A 24,871-nucleotide genomic window follows, 5' to 3' on the forward strand; every position below is an offset into this window, starting at 1 on the left:
CCTTTTAGTGGAAAAAATTCAAAAAAGGTATTTAAGATACCTTTACAAAAGGACATTTGGTTATTATCCGTACTTATATCCCAGCGCCTTTCTTTTAGGAGCGTTGGGATATGATTCGCTGAGTTCTCGCAGAAAGTTGTATGTCACTAAGCATTTTTTTAAAATACTAAAAGGTGCTGTCGACAATCCAGCTATTCTCGAGAAATTCCAGTTTTGGGTTCCGGAACATTTTCGAGAATCACGATCGAGACTTCTTTTGATGGCCGTTAGGGCTAGGACATCCGCACTTGCCGACTCGCCTATAGCTGTGGTCATCCGGCTCCTTAATACGCTGGCATTAAATATAGACTTATTTAATGTTAGCTACGAGGGTCTGATCCAGTTTATATCATTTCATTTTAATATTTTATATTTTTTTGTTATGTTTAAGTATTGTTATATTTATGTATATATACGTTTTTTATGTTTTATAAATTTAAAATTTGTTTTCTACCATCGTGGCGCATTGGGGTAACCTGTTAGGCCACGGTGGTCTTAATTTAATCTAAAAATAAATAAATAAATAAATGTTATTGAGAGTGAATTTCACTACATGCGATTTTTTATCATCGTAAATTTTGGGGAAATTTTAGAGTCCAGATGTATACTAACATGAATATAACAAAAGACGTCCTCAGGTATCAACGGCCAAAGCATGACTGACTGTTGAGACATAAATTATTTTGGGTTTTAATTAATACAGAAGGATTTTTTTAACACTATGATCCTCGGAATACTGAAAAAATACTAAATTCATTGCTTATTAGCAGTTTATATTAACGTAAAAATATTGATTATTATAATATATACATATATACTATTTATTATATCTTAAATAAATTTCATTCTATGGTTGATTCACGATCACCTAAGCCAGAATTGGTTGGGGGTGTTGATTGACCCTTTGCCTCACGTCCCAGAAATCAGTCAACGTCATCTCTTGCAACGTCGGAGGCGTCTTTGGAGTCTTTGAAGATTTACACGAGCTGTCAGGAGCAGTGGTCACCGTTATTAATGAGAAATTGCCACTTTGACCGAAACGTTCATAATTAATACGGCACAACGGCACGGCGACCACAATATCATATTTTCATACAGTGTAGCAGTAGGTTGTTTACAGCCGGGGGAAATTTGTGTTTAGCTCGACCACCCACCGGGTTGTGTTAATATTTTGCTGGGATAATTATGCAGTGATTTTGTTAAACACAATATGTACCCACATGGGAGTAGCGGGGAAATAAAATCAAAATGTGGAAATTTCCCTGTATATGGGGAAAATTGGAAGCCATCGAATCGTTTATGAAAAATAATAGTCGCCGAAATAGGGGATAGTTTAATTAACCACAGACAGTAACTGAACCGAATGTTCGACGTTAATGATTGTTTTTGATAATATATTTTGGCCGAGGCGGTAATGTGGGTTGATATATTTTCTAATTTAAGCTAATTAAATATTTTATTATAATAATATTTTTGTAAATCATATATCATATATACATATTTTATTTATGTGTACATATAGATTATATAAAATAAAAAAGTGTATTGACGTAAAAGGTATCCTTTTGATAGGTATTTCGTGTATTTTTTCTAATCTTTATATATCCTCTGAAAGCCATTTATCCTCTTTCACGGTATATTCAAAATCCTTGAATGATGTATAGTTTTTGTATAAGGTTCTATATTGATTTATATGATAAGGGATCAAACGATTTACTTTTATCTTTTGTATATACATACATATTAAAGCACCTAAATATTTTGTATTATATTACTATTTACATTAAAATATATGATCATTATATATTATTCTTGAAATAGCCCTTAAAAAACACATACGAAATTTCGAAATTTCGGCCGTGGAAAAATTACTCTCGTTTGTGTTAAAAACGTGAATAAAAAATGTTAATAAGTAAAATGTATTGCATTGATAAAAAATTGCATGGTTTTAAACTTTGTAAAATTATTATTTTTTTATTAAATTAAATTTATTTTATTTCTTTGCACATTTAGGTGCTGCAAGAAAATACATTATAATTATTTCTATATAAGATAAAAATCTAAATTACTCTTTCGGCTGTCTCGAAAGTGTAATTACATAATTTATAAAATATATATTACATTATACCAATTTGGCGCACTACGTTCACGTGGTGACCTTTGCTCGTGCAAATTGTGCGCCGCGATTTTTTTCACGTTCGCGCTATCGATCAAGCGCAAGACTTCGTGACCGACCTGTGTATAGCACAATGTCAAAATAAATTAATTTGACACGTGTTTTCAGCGTGTAACAGCCGGTTTGTCGGATGTTGTAATTGTGTGTATATAATGTGCGGCGCCTTTGATTCAAAGGGCGACACTAATGCGATATTATTAACATTGGCACCTGCTACTAGGATATTTTGATACTATGGAAACTATCATAGAAAACGTATACTAAAAGTTATTATTATATTATATTTTAAAATTCCATTAAGCAAGTTCTTACTAAATTTATGGTTGATGTATTTACTTATGTATGTTTATATGAATGAAAAAATATTTTTTGATTAAACATGATTTTAAATTAATTTAAATTAAACAATTAATATGCACATTAAATAAATATTAACATGCAACATCATATTAAACATTGCATATATCGAGCTTTAAAGATGCAGAGATAAAATCAAGCTTTCATCCAAAGCCGTACGATTAAATACTCATAAAAATGCGCTTTAACAAACCGGATATTTTCATGATGTACTACATTATGAACATATTGACCTACAAAAAATAACTATGAGGTTATTTTATGTGTATTTGTGTTTATAATAAATTAAAAAATAGTTTATGCGTATATTGTTGTGCCGGATCGTTAACCGCTCACGTTGTGATCACAAAGCAATTTAAATATTCAAATTGTATTAAAATTCACACTTCATTCCGTCAACGCTCGTCGGCGATGATTAACACCAGCGCTTTTCAAACTTTCCGGCCGCGTTAATTAATCCGTTCATAAATTAACGAGAAAAAATTGGAAGCGCTTTAATTGGAAGCCGAACTCCTTAATTATTGTGGGAGCCAAAAATTACATAAGTGGGGCAAACTAAAAATAAATACATACAGAGTGTATCAGGTTGATATAACACTACAAAATTCATCAGAATTTAGACTACTTTTAAAGTTTCCTAAAAATAGCTAGTCAAAAATTAATTTATTAAAATGCATTAACTCTGAATTTGTAACTCATTGGTTTATAAAAAAAATTAAGAATATTTTATTTACCAAAATTACAAGTAGTTTGAAAGTTTTCTAAAAAGAAAACATAAGTATGTAAAGCTCAAATTAAAAACCATCGAAAAAGTATTTATTAAAATACTTTAGGCTAATAAGAAATAGTCCTAAATTTTTGGTTTTAAAATTCCTACTGGTTTGAAATTAATCGAAATTTTTCCAAAACAATGCTTTTTTTGCATATATGTAAAACGCCACAGTAGGAATTTTAGAGTGCCTAAATAAAAAAAAATCGATAAATATTTAAAACTGAACTTTTAAGCAATTAAAAGTCAAAATATTAAGAAATTTAATTAATCCTAATTTACTTATTTTTGATTGAAAAAAATCAATAATCTAATTTTTATTTGTTAGATTAAAATTAAGTTCAGGACTCATTTTCTCGACAAACGATCTTTTTCAAAATTTTGCTCTATTAAAATTGCCTTTCTATTGTGTTTGTAATATTCATTATGATATAAAATAATTAAAAGTATATATTGATATTAATTAAAGCAAAGTCTTAGGCTCTGAATTAAATTGTAAAAAAGTTACATTTTCAATAAAATATTTCTTATTTTTTTTGTTATGCATATTATATATTTATTTGCTCAGTAATTGTGTGTGATTTTGATTAATAATCAATAATTTTATATCAGATGAAAATCTATTTTTGTCAACTGTTATGTTATAAAAACGCAACTAATTACAAAGTATGTCCGTCATTTAAAAACGATTTTCACTATATTTATTCAGCGCAAATAATCAACAATGTTTTTTTGGCTACATTGTATATAAATAATATTTATATTTTATTACACGAAAAAACTACTTATCTCAATTAGAAGTGTTTCGTATTTTTCCCAAAGGCTGTAAAGGCAATATTTTACGACGTGAAAATTTTCACATGGCGCACAAAAGTTAATTAAACCGTCAAGTGTCGTAAATGCCCCGAACGATTTTCATTATGTATTATTATTTTTTAGTTAACTTTTTTGGGGTAATTTGCACCGCAATGTGTGTACGTAATTACTTTTACGGTGTAAGATGGTAATTTATGTTATTTTTAATTTATGGCCTCGTTTGTTGTGCAATTTGTTTTGTTTACGGAACGTGCCGCAGTTTAAAATCAAAATTTATTACATGCAAATTTAATATATATAATATTACGTAGTATTTGTGAAGAAAATGTGTATATAATTTATTTTATAATATTTAAAAATATAATAAAATAAAAATGGAAACGTTTCTCTGAATCAATTATTTCTTATTAAAATGTTTAATTCAGTATTCTATATTTGTTGATGTGCCAATATTGCTTCCTATATTTTATGCAAGCCCTGATTTTATATAATTTTTTCAATAATCATTGTTAACAGAGCAAAACATTACTATATTTTTTTTTATATATTTAAATTCACTATTTAACTGTAAATTAAGCTGGAAAAAAAACATACAATTTTTATTTATTTATTGTTATAACCATTATTTTATTTTTAATCTTAATTGGTTATCAGTAAAAATAAATATATTTTTTATATAAATTACAATATAAGCAATATAACTTAATATATATTTTATTAATTCTAAGAATAACGTTTTATTTCTATTTTATCTTAATCTATTACATTTCCTTGTAAGCGCATATAGCTCTAAAGTCTCTTTCTAGATTGATATACAATCATCTATAAAATATTTTTTGTGCTTATTTAATTTGTATGACATTCACTAGTCTGTATTATATAACTTAGTTACTAAAATGCTTTTGATATTTACTTTTCTGTAAAGTATTTTTTGAGGAATAAATATTATATTTGTTCCATTTTTATTACATTTATGAGTTTTTCTAGGAACAAACGATATTGAAATTGTCTTTTTTATATTACTGTATGTTTGCATCTTTATAAATATGATTTATTTTAGAAATTTGTAATTATTAATAAGCAATGTTATAACCTTTTTTTGTAACATTATGGAAAATACGTATGTTTCATTTTTGCTCACTGCAAGAATCAGAACATATGTTTAATTTTAATTTTTCTGAGAAAAGAACTAGTTAGTAAATATTGAAACACTTTTTAATATTATTTGTTATTGCATTTACTTCGCCTTAAAATTATATTAATATAAAATATTTTCGGTACGTAAAAGCCTATTTATTAAAAAAAATGATTTTTTTTGTTATGTTTTTGCTTCAATAATTATAATATACTAATCAATTAAAGTTAATAAGTAAGTTTTGGTAATCTTTTGTGGCCAAGATGAGATGTATTAGTTAAGATAAATTGTTATAATATAAATATATAAAAGTAGGTTCTCTATATTCATGTAGATTTAATACGGAAATAAATTTTTCGCTGTTTGACAGATAGACTTGTTCAACCGCATATACTTGATTGTTTTATCTAAACGGTACAATAGTACAATGTACACACATACATGCAGCTAGAGCTTTTGGCCATCAATCAAATTTGATATTTCAAAGCGGGAATTACGCCGGTAAATCCAGAATCACCGGGAATCGAAAATGGCACTGACGACATAAATCCACGTACCGCAAGCTCGATATCATTTGAATTCAATACAGGTTATGGGTTATGACCAGGGCAGGATATTAAGCCTGCAAGTGCATCCGTTTGCCCTGCAAATATCGCATTGGCCCCGGTTGGACCGAATGACCCCACGCGCATACGTGTGACGTCATGCAAATTTCAATGGTAAATTTATGGAAATTTAGGTCGTTTTTCTACCATAATATTGTATTGATGTTTTTAACAGATATAGAGCATAAATTAATATTTTAGGGTGAAACTATATAGTGAATTAAAATTTTAATTTGAAAATTAAAATTTCAGTATATAAAAGAATTTCACTAATTTTATCTATTATGTAATATAATAATAAAAAATATAAGTAGTCACAATTTGATTTTTTGTGATATGTTATGATACATAGACACAAATATAATGAATTTAAATCGCACTTTCTGGCTCTGGATTTTTTTTATGCAGTTCCTAATATCCGGACAAACAATTCTTAAGCTCGCGTTAGAATTTGTGCATATTTTTCAATTAACTGCAAATTTAAAGACCTTTCAGAATTATATGTACAGTGAAAGGGACCGAATTTTCTTTCGCTTCATGATCATTTTATGGTTCTTTAGCGATATCTAAATTTTTGTTATTTTAGGCACTATCCGCAAGCAATTCGATGATGTCATTTAGGCTAAAGTTATCAAAACTTGGTAACTTTAGCTTAAATTGCGATACAATTCATTGCATTCTTGGCGTAGCGTCTACTCAATAAAGCACTTTTTAAAGTTGCTATGGGGTGGTATGGACAATCTGATAATGTTCGGAAACTTCAGTTGCGTGCTTTATTGCCCTAGAGAGTCGCGATCACATCTCTTATTCTTACTCATCGCGACCAGGTGTCAGCGCTTGAGAACGCCTTTCTTGCACCCAGTTTCTCAACAAACAAGCTATAAGTAGCTAGAAAAATATATGTGGGATAGAGCTCATCTGTTTTAGGTGTTCATAATTTTTTTTTAAATATTTATTGTTATAATTATTGTTTGTATTATGGACATAATGACGCATTAGTGATACCTGTCAAGTAATGATACACATTTGTAATAAAATATATTTTTAAACACAATGGAGATTGTATAATTATTAATTAAAAAAATATTAATTGTATTTTTTTTATCTTTTTAGGTGATCTCCTCCCGGATCACTTTCCATCCATGGACGAAATCGCTGAGAGAGCCAAGCGCGATAACATCACAACAACAACGTCTAAAACAGAAGACCCAATTCACCACTTAGGGTTGATTGAACCAGAGCCGTTCGATCCCTACAATCCAAACCATAAAATTCCTCCAATGAAAAGCGACGAGGAGGACCTAGACTTAGACTACGATCACTATGAGCCCAAGGCTCACGGAGAAAAAGACAAAGACGAGCTGGAAGCTGGAGAGGTGGATCATCACGATCTGCTGGGTCATGTGAGCAACGATCATCTGCTACAGCCTAATGCCAATAACCTTCCGGTGTTTCTGATTGAGCCGAAGGATGCTTTCGCAATAAAGAGCAAGCCAGCTACCCTTCAGTGCAGAGCGGCGTATGCTCTACAGGTAAATTAAAAAAAATATACATTAAATTTAATTTCCTAACGTATTTTTATAGTTGAGCATCATTGAGCATCATATGTATCTGAAATAAATCTATTTAAATTAGAGATGAGCCCAGTTAGATTGACTATATAGTTTTAATTAGTATTTTTAAATTAAATTTGAAAAGCTACTATCGGACCAAAACTATTGTTCTTTCATAGTGAAAGAACTTTATCTTTTTCAGTCACGTGGCCTGGAGCGTCTTTCTTCCAGGATTATCGTGAGAGGTCGACACAGATCCCTCTCGGCGCAATTAACAAGTTCAGATCTCGCTAATTGGATGGTTTCTCAGACGGGGCAAACAATTAGAATATACATACATACCCCTTGCCGTGATGTTGAAAGGGCGACATTGTTTGCCGATCGCCTTCGCAATTAAACTACAGCTTCTGATCTTTGACTTTTCTATTTATAATCCAGGTGTACTTCAGATGCAATTCGGAACGATGGGAAGGTTCCAAGCAACAGGAGTTTGTCGATCCACAATCTGGAGCCAGGATTGTCGAGGCGGAGTGTAACGTGACTAGAAATCAGGTTGAAGAGTTTTTCGGGAAGGATAAATTCCATTGCTATTGCTTGGCCTGGAACGGCAGAGGAAAAATTAGGAGTCTACCTGTGTACGTCGAAGTTGCTTGTGAGTAAATCATATTTGTTATTGTTATTCGGTGTAGAAATATTGATTGTTTACGGTGATATGATACAAATTTAGAATGATTGACATTTAGAGATTCGTATCAATCTATTGAAAGCTTGGGTCTGAATACTTAATTATTTTGTTGTGTTTAGAATACCAATATAACAAATTTAAGTTTATTAATATTAATGTAGGGTTAATATAAAATGTATATAACATAATATAAATTTTATTTTTATCTCATATCTGATTTGAATTATTGCAATTGTAATATCATATCAAGATATATAAGTCTGAAAGCCAGAAATTCAAAACCTTTTTGTTCGGTACATATTCGACGAAAAAAGAACAGAATCACAAGAAGGGGACTCCTGTTCTAACACTGAAAGATATTAATCTCGGACGTGTGAAGAATGGCCCGGGCCTCGCAGAAACTCGAGATGTGACGTTTTTATTCAATGCAAAGTGTCACACGAGTACGAGACTATATAAATGAGATCCAGAAAATCCTGATATGCATCGGCACGTTCTCGTTTAATAGTCTGAACGGGAAAAGAATGCGAATGATGTTCGATTCGGATGAAGACGTTGACTCAGTTCGGTTGCCGAGAATGCAATTTTAATCAAAACATGGAATGTGTCCATTTTGATCTTTTTTAATCCTAAAAAATACAACGCATTCATTGTTCTAGTAATATAGATAAATTTATGTTTTAACATATTTGTCTTTATAATTAATTATTCCACAAATGTCCCATCAAACATATAATAATAACTTTTTTGAGCAATGTCTGGTTTTGAGTTGTTTTTTCTACCTATTTCTATAATAATTATTGCATTTGCTATTTTTTGTTATCAGACAATATCCATTTTACATCCTCGATTTCTACAATAAATGTTGCAAAAAAGGCATATGTGTTTCCTTCAATATGTTTTCAAAGCATTCAGATTTGTTTAATGCATATTTGGATACTAAATCATAACCATCTAGTATATGGATTTATCTCAATTTCAGCAAATATTCTGTATTGAAATGCAATTATACGAGGTTTTATTTCGGTGTCTATCTTTAATTTAAAAATATCCTAAATTTAAATTGTATACCCATGCAATAAATTGCCATAAACTGAACCAATGTTTCTTATTGCTGTGGTTGGCGAATGTTTTTGATGAAATTTGTATAACATACAATTGCGCTAAAACATTCAAGCATACAGGTAATTTTCCCCTCCGCTTAAATCGGTATTTGTGGTTTGCATGTCTTGAAGTCCGTAGTCGAATAAGTACTTGGAGCAAAATAATAGTTTGAACGTTGAAGCGTAGTGGTGTCGAGTGCATCGGGTCGGGTCCCGCTGTATCCTCACAATGTACGTTAGTAGGCTACTTAAACCGCCGGTATCGCTCGCAAAACTTGTAGGTGTACGGGATTTATTGACTTGTTTATATATCAAAAGTTGCTACAATATATTTAAAAATATATTAATTTACATTTTAAAAATTATTTTCGTAAATAACTAAATAAAAAACAAAAAAATGGTGCAGTTTACTGACAGTCAAAGCTAGCTAAAATATTTTGCTTACTCTCAATATCATTTTTCTTACTGAGGCAAAACTTTTTCAGTAACAACGCAAAGATATTATACTTTGAAGTATTGTATTTAATTTTTATGGATTTATTTGTTATGAAATATTTAAAGTATTGCACTTAATAACAACTTGTCGAAATAGGCACAAAACCCATCATTCTTATCAGTGTAAGATAAAATATTTAATATTAGTGTAGTTTCAAGCAACTTTTACTTTTTGTATGCTTTACGTGTCGGCAAACAGTACTTAACGTAATCAAATATACTAACTAAATTGAAAACTTACAAATAAATTATTCTTCTAAATCTTATTTTTAATTTAAAAAAATGCATTTTATTCATGCTTACAAATGTTAAAAAATATAATTGTATGAGACTTAATAATAGCTAATTAAGTATTTTGGTATTGAAAAGATAATTTAAATACTAGTATCGGGTTTTATTGTATTGAAAGCTCTCATAAATATGTATTATATATTTAATAATGTTTACAAGCAGGTGTAATATAGCAATTTAGAAAAATAATCGTTACTTTTGATTTATTCAAATATATTACAGACAATTTATTGTATTCGATGCTTTATTCAATGACGTTGGATTCAATTCTTGCTACAGTTGTAAAAGTCGATATATCAGAGTTAGGCAATTAAAGGGTTAACATATCATTTTATTTTTATCGAAATAGTCACTATAAATCTGATTGATTTTAGTGAAGCTGGTAACAAGTTTTTTATTGCAATGTCATGCTCAAAGCTCTCTTCTTAGCACTTAACCCGAAAACTTTAGAAAAAAGCTTTTAAAAAACTTATTCCTTATTTATGATTTAATTATTCTTAAAATAATTAAATAACAGTCATATGTATATGTTTTTTGTAATATATGAATGTCGTTTTTTTAATGAAGCAAAAAAAAAAACACTTTTATATGTTCATTTTTATTTTAATGATTCAAAACTTGAGGTTAAGGAACCCTAAAAGGTGATGATTTTGTAGCCAGTGAGACTCTTATTACATTTTATTTACATATGTGCTCATCATCCAATCAATCGCTGCAGTCGCTTCTTACAACAACGAAAAAGGTATACGCCTTTAGAAAGCGACATTCGCTTAATGGAGATTGTCTTAGGTCGTCTTGTTTTGCAACGGAATCTTGTGGATCCAGTGATTTATTATCGCAACAAAGAAATATTTTCTCAATGACGGAGAATATTTACAGTGAGGTTTTTTTAGGGATTTTTTCTAGTCGTAACGAGGGCTGTGTGGTCCAAATCCTTCACGCTATTGTCTTGTTTCCTTGTTGATTAACACGAGTTTTGAGAATAAGACTCTTTCAAACGTTATCATAAACACACAATTTTGTATAAATGGTTCATTTGGTTGAAATTCTGCCACCATCAATTTAATTTTGGAATGTGAACGCCAGATTTGTTCCAATACGGATTGAACAATAGACGTAATCATGTACTGAATGCCAAAGCAAAACTGACTTAAAACTTAAATTAAATAAAAACGATATTTATTTTGGGACTACCAAATATCTATAAACAATATTATTTTAATATGTATATTTGTTTTATAGAAATTTGTAATAGTTTTATTTAGTTTTTATAAATAGGATTTGTGCTTTAATTGTCATCATCATACTTTACAAATTAGCAGTATATTAGCTTTTTATAAAATCACATAGGAGTAACCGTAAATTTTAGTACGATGCAAAATTAATAGCTTTTGCACGCTTATATACGACGCACCATTCATTCATATACACCGTAGTCTAGACTTGGCATCAACTAGACAACTCTTTATAACTGCGGGAAAATCGAGAAGATACATAGCCTTGTTATTCTCTTGAAGAGGAAAAACGACATAAAAACATTCAAGTATCAACTAGTATATAAGTATTATGTAGCAACAATTTCTACTTAAAATTGGTTATTTTCTCTCGCATAATGCCTGATTTTAAATTAGGCAATTTATGCGACAGACGAGAAACAACAGATTTTGCTTTGTTTGCTTTCGTTTAATTTAAATAATAAAAATTTTCCCACCGACAAGAGAAAGGGAGAAAAATAATTTCTATTATAAACAGATGCTGTGGCGGAGCTTCGGAATATATATTTTAATGTATTTAATCCGAGAATAAATTGAGTAAGCACTGGAAATATGGTAGCACTACAAGATAAAATATTATACAAATATTGTATATTTATTAATGTTAGAAATTTAATTTTGTTGTATTTTACAAATACCACAATATTATTACAGTCCGTTTTTGGGCTATTTTGATTGCTATTTATATGAAATATTTATTCTTATAAATTCAAGAATATTTATACCACTTTTTGTTAATTTTTAACTAATATTATATGTATAATAAAATAACAATACATATCTATATATTTTTCTTAATAATGGAAAGCAAAGCCATATAACATGGTTATTATATTATGTTATATTATAATATCAAAAGATAATAAAGCACAAAAATATCATTCCCGGAAAGGCGATAGTCAATTATTTACGATTCGGGGTCGTATTCCACGTGTATTTTTGGAAGCAAAAGCAAAGCACCGGCGGTCGTTTTTTTCCCGAATTACACGGACGGAAGGCTTTTATTCTGGTCTCGGTCCGGCGATGATTTGTTTCTGCCGTCCCACGTGTATCGGAAAATTTATTATGTTTTCCTCGGTGTTTGTCCGATGGCGCAGAGGCGTAAACAACGCTTTTCCGAAGTCATACGCCGTCATCGCTCCTCGCAAGGATAAACCGAGAAAAACGATCTCGGTTACTGGTGTGGAGCTTACCCCTCTACGCCATTTTCACGGGTGAGGTCCCGTGGCGATTAGAAAAATATATATCTGAAACCCGCACGGATAGCGTTTTCCACGTGCGGAAAACCGAACCCCTGAAAGCGTTGAGAGTGCGTATAAAATAATGGCCCGACCTGGGAAATTTATTTGGGAGAAAACGCCAAAAATTTATTATTTGATTACGAATCGATAAAATAGTACGTTGGTGAATTTGTCGTTTACTATCGCATAATAATTTATTTAGATATCATTTAAATCTAATTTATATTTAATTTAATCTTGTGGTAAAATCACTGTTTTTTTGTAAAAAAAAGTTGCCGGAACTCGCATCTTTATTAAAAAAAATATATATTCAATTTTTAACTTAAATTTAATAAAAGCCGTTTAAGGCAAATGCTTATAGAAAATTCTATGGTTTTGTCTAATGCTCGTTTGACAAATCTTCTCGGCTCCTTACCTTGCTGTTAGTATCTATGGCCTCATGACAAATATGTCTTTTTATATATTTTTTAGCATCGTATTATAATTTCTTGAATAAATAATAATTGGTACGAGCTAACCCTTTCTATGTTCCAAATAAATATAAAAATTAGCAACCGTTGCGACATATTTTCTAAAATCATATTTTATGCGAAATATTTTAATTATGCATTATAAATTTTTAAAAACATCTCATAATATTAACTTGCTAATTAATCGTTCTTTTATGCTTAGTGTTGCAATATAAACACTAATTATAAAAATATTAATAGTAAGAATTTTCGGCTTTTTTAGGAATTTGGAAAAAAAAATTGTGCCATTTTAAATTTATTGATTAAAATGTTTTTTAATATTATTGATATGTTTATTTAATATTAATAATTTATATCAATTTTTTATTATAACACAAAACAGTAATTTGTGAATTATACATTTTGTATTGTGCCTAATTTTAGTGAATATAAAATAATGATTTTTATTCAAAGCTATATGTATAAAAAAAGGCTAAAGGAACTTATACCTGAAATACATAAGGTCAATTTTTACATTTTTTTATAAATATATTCTTGATATGATCCTTTCCAAATTTGGGCCCTTCAAGGAGAAAGGTTCCCGGGAATTTGTCCCCTTTCCTCCTCTCTCGGCAGGAGTGTCATTCTCTGAGTAACTCCAGAAAAATGTATTTTAAAGGATCGAAAAGTGGCGATTCGACAAGTTTGATGAACAAAAGTGGTAAAATTTTTATTCTTCAATGAAGCTTTTGTTGGGGAAATTTTTCATTTGCGAAAATTCGCGTCCAAATTCACTTGAAGACATAAGCTCTGAATAAGAGTACCACTTTTTCTAAATATATCTTTTAGGGAATGTATTCATGGAATCCAAGAATTATTACGTTTTCATTTAATTGCAGTCTGTTGCGGCATGTTGGAAAACTAAAATTTCAGATCTCTGAAATAATATATTTTAATTGCTTTAAATTAAATGAATGTATTCTTGGTATTAAAATCACTTAAAAAATGGTGCAATAATTAATGATAATGATATATTAAATTTTGTAAGAAAAACATTAATTTTGAGAAAAATCTTTTAAATTGAAATTATTTTTCATATAATATAAATTAGTGTTTTTAATAAAATATTGATATTTAATATTCTGCCAAGTTTAAAAGTACTGGTTCATATTATAAAAAAGGGTTATTTGTATAATAATAGCATATGTTTATATATATATTTTACCCTTTCACTGATAGTAATCATAAATAAATAATCAACTAATGCATTTTATTTATTTCTATGCCACCATTACGCGATTCAAACGTCTAGTAAAGGTGAATAAAAAATACCTTTCGCAAAAGCGGCCAACTGCTTTACTACCAAACAGAGTATAAACTTTTTTTTTTGTGTTCCGCAATCAATGGGGACTTTTTCAGTAATGAAAAGGCGCCGAGCCGCACACTCTTTTTTCATTTGGTATGCGGAGTCATCAAAATTCACGCGCGACTGCAACAATCCTCTCGATAGAAATTAATGCGGAAAACCTCCATGGGGCCATTTGAAAATTAAATGGCCCCAAAACAGGTAACTCTTCCTTTGGTGTGTCAAAGTTGCGCATTATAAAAAATCCTTTCATGTGGCAAAGCATTAGGGATTGGATTTTTTTATACATACAAAATATATTTCTGTTCAGGGTATATGATGGGTAAAGAACGGAATTGAATAAACAATGAAATGGCGGAGATGGGGGGAAGTGTCTAGAATAAGATGAAAATATCTCTCCTATACAAGATTGTATAAAAAATAACGAGTATGGAATGTATTCTGCGTGTGTTTCAATAAATAATCAATGGAATTTTTTGTTTCGTGTATAATATATGAATTGGTTCAGCGATTTTCATGCATAGTAAATAAATTTATATATTTATATATATTTTCTTAAACATAAAAAAAATGATAATGTAAAAACTTATACAATACATATATAACTTTTTCCTTGTGATTTTTATAATGCTGTAATATTATAAAAAAACATACATAAATTAAAAATGCTTGATAGGTATACTTATATAAACAGAAAAATAAAAAAAATATATATTTTAGTTTAATAAGATTCAGATTTAAAAATAAAAATATAAATATGTATCTTAAATATAATATATTGTGTTGCTATATTTTTATAGGTTCATAGTATATTTAGCATTTTTTTCACATGCCTTTTATTTTATGTGAGAAAATTATGTTTTTATGTTATGATACTGTATCATACATTTTTTTAACTTTCCTAATATGATATATCTTGATTAGATTAACATATAAATAGTTTTACAGATACAATAATAAATTGTATACTTTTTTATGTTAGAAAAAACTGAATATATATACGTAAAGCGAAATATCTTTAATTTAATTCACATCTGTACTTTTTTGACTGATGTTTTCATAGACTAACTATTACATATGTATGACTCTTAAAAACATAATTAATTAAAATACATTCTCTGACATTGATGAGTCAAAATTATATTAGAGTATATTGAGATCATTTACTTAATTTTAGCATGTAATGATAATTTTTAAAATTTACTATTAGTTAATTGATATTTATTAGAAATAGGAAAACAATTAATTAAAAATATAATAATAATAAATATCCTACAGCGCTTACCACGGGGTTAACCAATATGGATTTCCTTCTAAATGTCATGCGATATTATATCGCGTAAGAAATATTATCCAATAACTTGGGGTGTTTTTATTAAAAAAGAGAAGCCTTATCTGTTCTCTGGGGTAGATTTGTCGCATGGGGTGGTCGAGCCAAAAATTGCTATGGCTTGTGAATAAAGATACAAAATTTATCATTTTTAATATATTTTTCACGCAGCCGCGCATACATTATGTATTTTAATAAAATAATAATCGTAAATACATAAAATTAGGGTTATAAATTAAATCAAAATAAGGTAGAGAGAGTATCGATCGTGGTCCCGCACGTGTCGTTTGTTTGCTTCAAGAATAATCTGGTACACGTTTATAGTTCCCACTTGTATCGTTTAATGTAATTTATAGTAGAGATTTGTAAGTTTATTTTTATAATTAATTTACTATTGTGTATATTATATTTATGAAAAAATGGAAATTAACGACAAAAGGATGAGATAAAAATTTCTTTAAAATAAACGTAATAAAGTATTTCATAGTTTTCATATATCTTGTCCAGAACTCTAAGGTTATTCATGATTTATGTGATTTGGGGTCTGTCCAACCAATTTTTGTTAAAAGCTCATAGCTTAAAAATGTATTGTTTTCTAATTTGTGAAGATGTATGTAACCACAGACCGGTCACCGTTTCTTTGGCACGGCTGATTTGTTTGCTAAATTTTTTCACAGATATATCCATAATTTGGCAAGCGCTATTAGACCAATAACACGGGTTTCGTTCGCGTCGTTTCACATTCACTATTGTGCCTTTCGAAGGCGGTGATAAAATCCCATGATTCAAAAATCCAGGTCGATATAGTCTATACAGATTCTCAAAAAGCATTTGATACAGTTTGTCAAGAGCTAGTTTTTCGAAAATTAGGCAACTGCGGTTTTTCGAGTTATTTTAGTCGCCGCTGGCAATTTATATGCTATGGCAATCTTTGTATTTTGCTCATTTTAGAGTACAACAGAGATCCAATTTTTGCTCTTAATTAACGACATACATGCGAAAATTAACAACTTATAATATTTATTATATGAAAGTGTTCACACATTCAGATTAAATCTCTTTATTAAAATGCCTGGAGTCACTATGGCTGTGATGAATATAATATTATTGTTTGCATATAATTGTGTTGTTTTTTTGTGGTTTATTATGTATCATGCCATTTATAAAAATTACAAATATAAGTATAGAGGACATTCTGTTTTGAAAAATCTGTACATCTGAAGAGGCATTTCTTATGTATTTATTTTTATTAATATTATTATTATATTAAAAATATATAATAATATTATTATATAAAAAAAATCAAATATATATAATCAAGAGTTAAAGCCAGAATATGGAAAGGTCTAATGGATTATCTTCTTTGAGATGTACACATGAAGTAAAAAATGCTACTAATAAAAGCGTAAATCTCGGAGAAAAATCATTTGTACGATTCTGTGTATTCATATATACGTACTAAGTAATTGTTTAATTCGCACAACATTGACGCTGAAAGGAAAAAGTTTTGTGTCAATACGTTCGCGGTTGCTTTTCGCTCGAAAAACTTTAGGGACGATGCCTAAAATGAGAAATTACACACAAAAAAACAAACACAAAACTCGCGTTTCGGCTCAAAAAGTACCTCTGTTCTTCTCCGTTCGTTTTTTTATTCTGAAAAAAAAACTTTTAATGAAACGAAATCATCGCTGTGAAAAGTGGAAAGTGTGTACTTTCCAACCTCGGCACGTATTACTCATTTAGAATTAATGAAAAATACGTCTATAGGGTCCGGAGGGATCCGAGTCCGATAATAAGTTTCCATAAGCCGATGAAAACTTTAATAAAAAGCTCAAAATGTCATAATCATATGTATGGATTTTTCTTGTCTTATTGCCTTTTATTTATTTTCGCCGGCGGTGAAATCAATTAAAGAAAGTTCAATCCCCAAATTGACATTGATGGATAGGATTTAGCGAGTTTGGAATTTGTTTTTTGTTCAACGTTAATTCTTGTTTACATTTCGTTATTTTGTAAATAATAATTTACGCTGTGTAAATAAAACATTTTCGCTTATAAATTCTGCAAAGTAAATAAATAATAATTATAATATACTTGAACATCTAAACGATTATAAACATGTCACAAATTTAACGTAAATGTTATTTTATTTTTAAATATTTATTAATTAATAGAATGATTATTTGCTAAAATATATAGTTAACCAATTAGTTTAAAAAATGCTAAATTTATATATTAATATATTTTAGGAATACAATTGTCAAAATTATGCCCCATATCTAAATCTATTTTACAAGTCATGTCATTGGTTGTTCTTGTATCAAGCCATAGAAATATGTCCTTCATAAAAGCAACAATATTCAATGGTCATTCAGTGACCCTACATATAAAATTCTGTCAACCTTATCGTTAAACGTACAAGCGAGCCCGTCATTCACTTTTTGTTAAATCACCGACCGTAATTAATTACGTTACCGTTCATTTCAATTTCATATGCCCAATTAACAACTTCCGCTTCCGCTTCCGACACCGGAAAACCTCGCGAAAATAAAAATAATAAATAAAAACCATCCCTTCGACATCGTCGCGGTTTCATACGCATAAACATATAGCATACATTTGGGCCGTATCCAATTCCCAAAACACTCGCAAAGGCCGGTCATTAAGCTCGGTTTACACTTCGCGTTCGGCCCTCGTCGGTTACGTATGCATCGATGGCGATAAATTCGAGTGTCCTTCCTCTTTTACAGACCTTAAAATATTTCGTGACCCGCCATAACTGTACATTACGGATTTTATATGGGACTCGCTGCTGTTTTTCAACGCTGCGGTGGCAAAACGATTCGTTTTTCATACAAGGACTCGGGGGTGGCATTTTGGCATTTCGGTCACGGCTCGTGACGTAAACTCCCCGAGAAGACCCTGCGAGGGCTTTGAGTTGTAAAAGGCACGAATTTAGGGGCATGGAGTATTATTCGTTGTATTTTTATTCGACCTTCAACCAAAAAAATCTTTGAACCAACTCTACAAAATATTATATACGCACACGTTTGTGAAAATATTTTTTCTGAATTATTTTATTTAATATATAATATGCCATTTATTTTATAAGAAGTATAAATTCGCTGGTCACTTAAACTCTTGGTTAATCTAATCCAGATTAATCTTAGTGATATAGCGGGTTGTCGAGTTATTAATCTGACTTAGAGTGCCAAATTAAGTGAATTCGCGTTGTATTGATGTTTGAGCACCGCGATACAGATCTATTGTGGACTTATTTAAATCAAATTATCTAAATATGATTCACATCCCTTTTTGTACATCTCTTCTTAAAATACTATATAAGTATGAATAAGAACAGTAGTCTTTGTCTAAAGCGGGACTTATAGAGGATCTCGATCTTCACAGAATATTTCTATTTTCGAAAGTCTAGTGATTGTGTAGAATTTTCTAATTTTATTAAATTAGATGGAATTGAATATTGATAGAATATTACAAATAGTAAACTGTTACAGCTTCATGTATAATAGATTTTTAATAGCAAAAGTTTTATATTTCATAATTAAAAAATATTTAGATAAATAGCTTCAAGTAAGTTGAAAGTCTAAAATGTATCATTATTTGATAAATCATATTTTTTTGAAAATTTTTTATCAATTTTTAAAACAAATAGTCTTTGAAACACAGTAAATTTACAGTTGCATTAAAGTATAATAGTACGAAGAGATATTTCCGATTAACACTCCGAAAACATTGTTCGATAATATCAGTTTAATGCCAACTTTAGGAATTACGACTTGCATATATTTTGTTATGACTTCCTTAAGAATATTCCGGTTAAAACAAATAATAATGCAAGGATCAATGGTTTAAGAATGATTAAATTATTAAATTTTTGACAAGGGCGCTATCGTCGAATTAATGAAAAACAGTCAATTTTTTTATGTAAATGCTACAAATCATATGATCTTTTTGCAAAATAGCTGTTTATAAATATTTTAATACAAAAAATATAATATTCACACTACAAATTTAAAATAAATTATTAATTTAATAATTATGTTTTAATGTTTTTCGCGATAATTTATATTTTAATTAATAAATATATTTTAATTTTCACGCAAAAATATTGACACAAATAAAAAATCTCTCTCTTTTACATGGTGGATATGTTCTGAAAAATAACTGCAAAAAATGTTGATTCCTATTTAATTATTAATTTATTATTCAATATTTTCAATAAAGTCCGTAGCGTCTCAGACTAGTAAATCAGAGGTTGCGGGCTCGAACCCCGGCAGCGGCACTCGAATTTTTATTTATGCGTTATTTTTAAAAAGCGGCCCCAACTGTAGTGACATATATTGCTTATATATTATATAGCACATAATAATTTATATTTAATACACCCAGACTTTCAGTCTTAACTGTAGGTATTCATTTTGTCTGATTGCATTACAGATTTGCTTGTTGTAACGCTTTAAGCTTATTCCTGTCAGGTTACAACGGAACATTTAATTCAAAAAAAGTTGTTTACAGTACAACAATAATGTTACTAGAAGCAAAAAAATATAACTAAGCCCCTTTAAAAGTAATAAGCTAATATGTAGTTAATATAATAACTATAAAATTTATTGTTCTTTAACTTCCTCAGACCCAGTGTACATTGCAATATACAAAAAATATTATTAACCTCTTTAGACCCAATGCATATTGCAATGTACAAAAAATATTTATAATGCCCCTTTAAATAAAATAATTTAACGAAAATATTTTTTTTTAGAAAAAATTAAAGTTCAGGTTTGAGGAGTTTAAATATTTTTCTATTTTGCATCTTCAACGTCTGTTTTTGTTATGTAAAACAATTTTTCACTACAATAATTTATCCTAATTGCTTATATTTTTTTTTATTCATTTATATTTTTTTGTATATATTTAACAAAATGTACTAAAAAAAGAAAAAATTGATAAATTCACATTTCTTAGTAATAACATATAAATAGCATACATATTTAAAACCGTGGTAAATTAAAACCTAATTTGTACATTAAAACACGGATATAAATTTATAGAACATATAATCGAAACCGCACTCGTGTGAATTAATAAATAAATGTAGGCATTCTGGTTTCTCGATGTTTTTAATATCTTGTGAAATGATAATTCTCATTTTCTTGAGAAATTTCTATTTATAAAAATTATATGCTAAATATATTTTTTGAATTTAATAATAATATAATATAGTATTGTAGATGTTTTAATATTATCCATAATTACAGAACTGGATGATCGTTTTAAAAAACAAACTTCAACGGGATGATGATTTGTTATAATGGGCGTGAATAATTGAAGGACCAGATCGGTTCGATCTACTTCGATTTATTATAGAGCCTCGAGTTACCTTTAAATTTTAGGCTCCCATACATTTAAGCAATCTGTCTATTCCCACGCAAAGCAGTTTTTTTATATCTGATTACAATTGTAGTTCTTAGATTAGCAAAGCAAAGATACAGTCGATTCGAGTAGTCGAAAAAATCGTAAACAATTTTTTGTCATTATAATACTTCTGATCTTAAGAGCTTTTAAAAAGCATGCATATTTTTAAACATCTGTCATGGATTTACTTTTTTTATGCAGCGGTTTAAATACAACATTTAATCGTACAAATTTATTTTTTAGCATAAAAGGGCTCTATGAAAATTAAATTTTTGTTGAGAAAAAACACTAGATATGTTTTTCATTGTTAGCAAATAAAAATGCATACATATGGATTTAAATTGTCAATTAAATCAGTAAAATGATTATTCATACACAAAAATAGATACTAATATTCCATTTCTTTTTCTCCAAAAATTGAAATTTCGCATTTCTCGAAAAATGAGAAACATTAGTAATAGTGCATTAAAATAAGTGCAATTAAAAACTATTAGTACAGAATCTGTTGATAATTTAGGAAATAAATAAAATCATATAATTTTAGATTTTATTTCATTTTGTGTAATGTGATTAATTGATTGTATTTAGCATATGATTATTATAGCATATGTTACGTCTTCTAAAGATGGTTACATACTATGTCTTTTCACTGATAAATGTAAAAAAGTCCACGAGAAATCCCACAGCAGTGCGAAGAGCATCGTAGTCTAGAGAGAGAAATGAGAATTGATGCGGTCTTTTAGGATTGGCGCTGGAGATAAATCTCAGGAACCGGCTTAAAGGGAACAGCCTCCGCGTCAGCCCTGTGGATTGTTGTTTTATCACGATCGAACCGGGAGCAAAGGGCGTCGGGGTTAGGGCCGCATTCAATAAATATGGAAATTATAAACGCCGTGATTCACGCGCGCCCTTTCCGACTTGTTTACGCGGAGACAAAAGGAATCACTCGGTTCACTGCGCAACGACACATACGCACCGCATACAGATAGGCACATAAACACTTGGTTATGTTTAGAAAAAATATGTCAGATTCTTTCAACTAAACTTGATTAAGCTGACCTAACTTCTTATTTGATTAATATAATCAACTTTTTTCCCATTGTGATTGGTTATTTTATAAATTTGATGCATTAAATGAGGTAGTGACAAAGAGCAGTATTAATTTGTTGCAATTACTATGTCTGTTCATAAATGTTGATTTTTTTTCAAGTTCCCGATGAACTATTTTAAAATATTCAAAAAGTATATTTTTCTATAAAATACCATTTCATATGCATAGCAGATGTTTAATTGCTATTTAGATGTACCTGCAGATGGCAGATACGCAAGAACTGTTCTTCAATAATTCTAGTTTAAAAATTCGATGCAGCAGTGAAAGTCAAAAATATCATATAGAAAGTCGAGAGCTCATAAAAAACTCCAATTCAACTCAATAGATAAAAGAAAAACAAACACATTTTTTTCTAATTACCGAGCTCAAGCACTGCTTATTATCCAGGTGATTTTATTTCAAAATATTGCCATACTCTATTTCATTTTAAAATTCAATCGAATTACATATGGAAAATACAAAAAAATATTTTTTTAATTTTTTTTGAGACAGTGTGCACTCGCTCTTTGAGTAAAAACTCAAAGTTAGATTAGCTGCAAAACACTTTATATTTCAGCCTGCAAAAGTCAGTTCCGTTTGTTTCACCTTCGCAGAGTTTCGTGATTGAACACGAATGTGCACTCTTCGAACAGACTTAATCCTCTGGGTAATCTCGTGTCGACGAAAACTTTTCTATCGTATTTTACTTTTTATTTTATATATTTTACTTTTATTCTTTTCGGTCATTCCGTGACGTCGGATTCGTATCCGTTTTATGAAATTAGCAAACAATGGTCCTCTCTCTGCTGCGTGTGTAAAAAAGAGGAAAAACTTGCCAGTCGTATCCAGACTTGGATCGTTGTTGACACGTTCCATTATCGCGCTGTTGAATGTTTGATGTTTACATGTCATGATGGAGGTTTTGATGGACGTTAAACACGCCGTGATTATGTAGAGAGTGAAGAGGGTTTGCCATGCGTTATCAACTCATTTGTCAATATCAATAAGTCTCACTTCTTAGCTTCTTTTATACGAATAAATTTTCGAGAACAGTAGCCCGATTTCCGCTATCGTATATCAATCATTCTTGATGGATTAGGCACATAATATAATTTAATGAGATACGTACATGCGCTAATAAATTCAATAAGAATTTATGTATAATAATATATGATAGATATTTCAGAAAAGTGTGTCGATTTAGAAAATTAAAACAATGCAAGATTTATTATTTATTATTTAAATCATGACTGTTATGGCCTTCGGCCAGGAAGTTTTCTGTTGATGCCGTTGCATCCACAAAAAGTCACTGTTTGATTTGCTTTATGGACTGGTGGATTCATTGGTCCATATTTCATTAAAAATTATGCCGACCTGCACTTAGATCCATGATTGCTAACTTTTTCGTTACATAATTTAATGGCATTAATGTGGAAGAGTTTTGGTTTCAACAAGACATGCCACACAATCAATTTATTGAGCGCATAATTTCGCGTAATGAAACTGTAAATTGGCTTCCATGATCATGTGATTTAACACCTTTGGAATATTTTCTGTGGATATATGTGAAGTCTATTGCTGATATACGGCCCTAGCTGCTCGAAAAAGTGGTCGAAAATTGCACTTCCAAATAATAAAAAATACCTTTTATATATATTATCAATATGGTTGCAAAAAATTGAAATTTTATTTTTCTTCGCAAATTTTTTTTCACTTATTCTAATTTTTAAATCTTATTTTGAAACCTAATTTAGCTTTCAATTTTTTAAATGTGCACAGTAGTCCAGTCAAATAAGGGTTTAACCTCGGAATGACAGATAACAAGCTGAAATTTTGCACAGACCTTTGTTTTGGCGTTCTAAATATATGGTGAAAAGTCTCAAAAGATATCGTGTCTGCTAATCAAGATATTAAAGGTCAAAGGTCATAAAAATCGTTTTTTTGCAAATATCTTGCCTCTTTTGCGTCGCATGTCATTAAATGTTTTACAAAACTTATAGAAAATAAAATTTTCTACAAGTTTGTTATAATTTATTTCTTCGTATGGTTAATGGTTTTCGATATATAGCGCGGGGAGTGGGAAGCGCGCATCCGTTTATAGGATAACGCTATGTAAACTACGGAGCCAGAGTTACCTGTACATTCTTCCACAGTTTCGTAGAAAACATCGCAAATTGTTATCTGCTGAATGAACTCATCTAAAGCATTATAACTTTCAATCTCCATATCTTCAAAAATCATCATCGATAATGCAAAAAGTAATACGTATGGCCTCTGATACTTCTTGCAAAAGCGGGACCATCCAACATTTTGTCGACAGAATTCGATGCATAAATTGTACTGAGAGCTTCCTTGATTTCGCTTCCATTCATTATATACCCTATGCATCCAATAAAAGACATAAGCATATGAAAGCCTCCTAGTTTCACAACTACTCTGGACAAGTCTGAGCTAGCATCTGAAGCTGCTACGATTTCACGTGCTTTTATGTACAACGGCTGATCAAAAGTTATTAAGCATGTTCTTTGTTCATGTTTCTTGGCAGTGTTTATAGCACACTGTAATGTAGTGTAAATTGTGTCCATATTACTCACAGGATGATGAATAAAAGTAAGAAACAGTTACAAAGTTCTCATTGTTTTTTGTAAGTTGTTCAATAAATCC

At 29.7% G+C, this 24,871-nt stretch overlaps 1 protein-coding gene across 6 annotated transcripts in view; it reads left to right on the forward strand.

Annotated features, from left to right (window-relative positions):
• Positions 1–24,871, forward strand: part of LOC148226094 (netrin receptor UNC5B-like) — a 161,451-nt gene that overhangs the window by 78,013 nt on the left and 58,567 nt on the right. For all 6 annotated transcript variants that reach the window (XM_088204088.1, XM_088204089.1, XM_088204091.1 and 3 more), the window contains 2 exons: positions 7,011–7,429; positions 7,889–8,102. In XM_088204088.1, coding sequence (XP_088060214.1) covers positions 7,011–7,429; positions 7,889–8,102 — 633 coding nt within the window. The remainder of the gene's footprint in view (positions 1–7,010; positions 7,430–7,888; positions 8,103–24,871) is intronic.

Source organism: Plectrocnemia conspersa, unplaced genomic scaffold (assembly GCF_051122295.1).
Source record: "Plectrocnemia conspersa isolate PC_06_02 unplaced genomic scaffold, ASM5112229v1 ptg000014l, whole genome shotgun sequence".
In the NCBI taxonomy this organism is placed as follows: Eukaryota; Metazoa; Arthropoda; class Insecta; order Trichoptera; family Polycentropodidae; genus Plectrocnemia; species Plectrocnemia conspersa.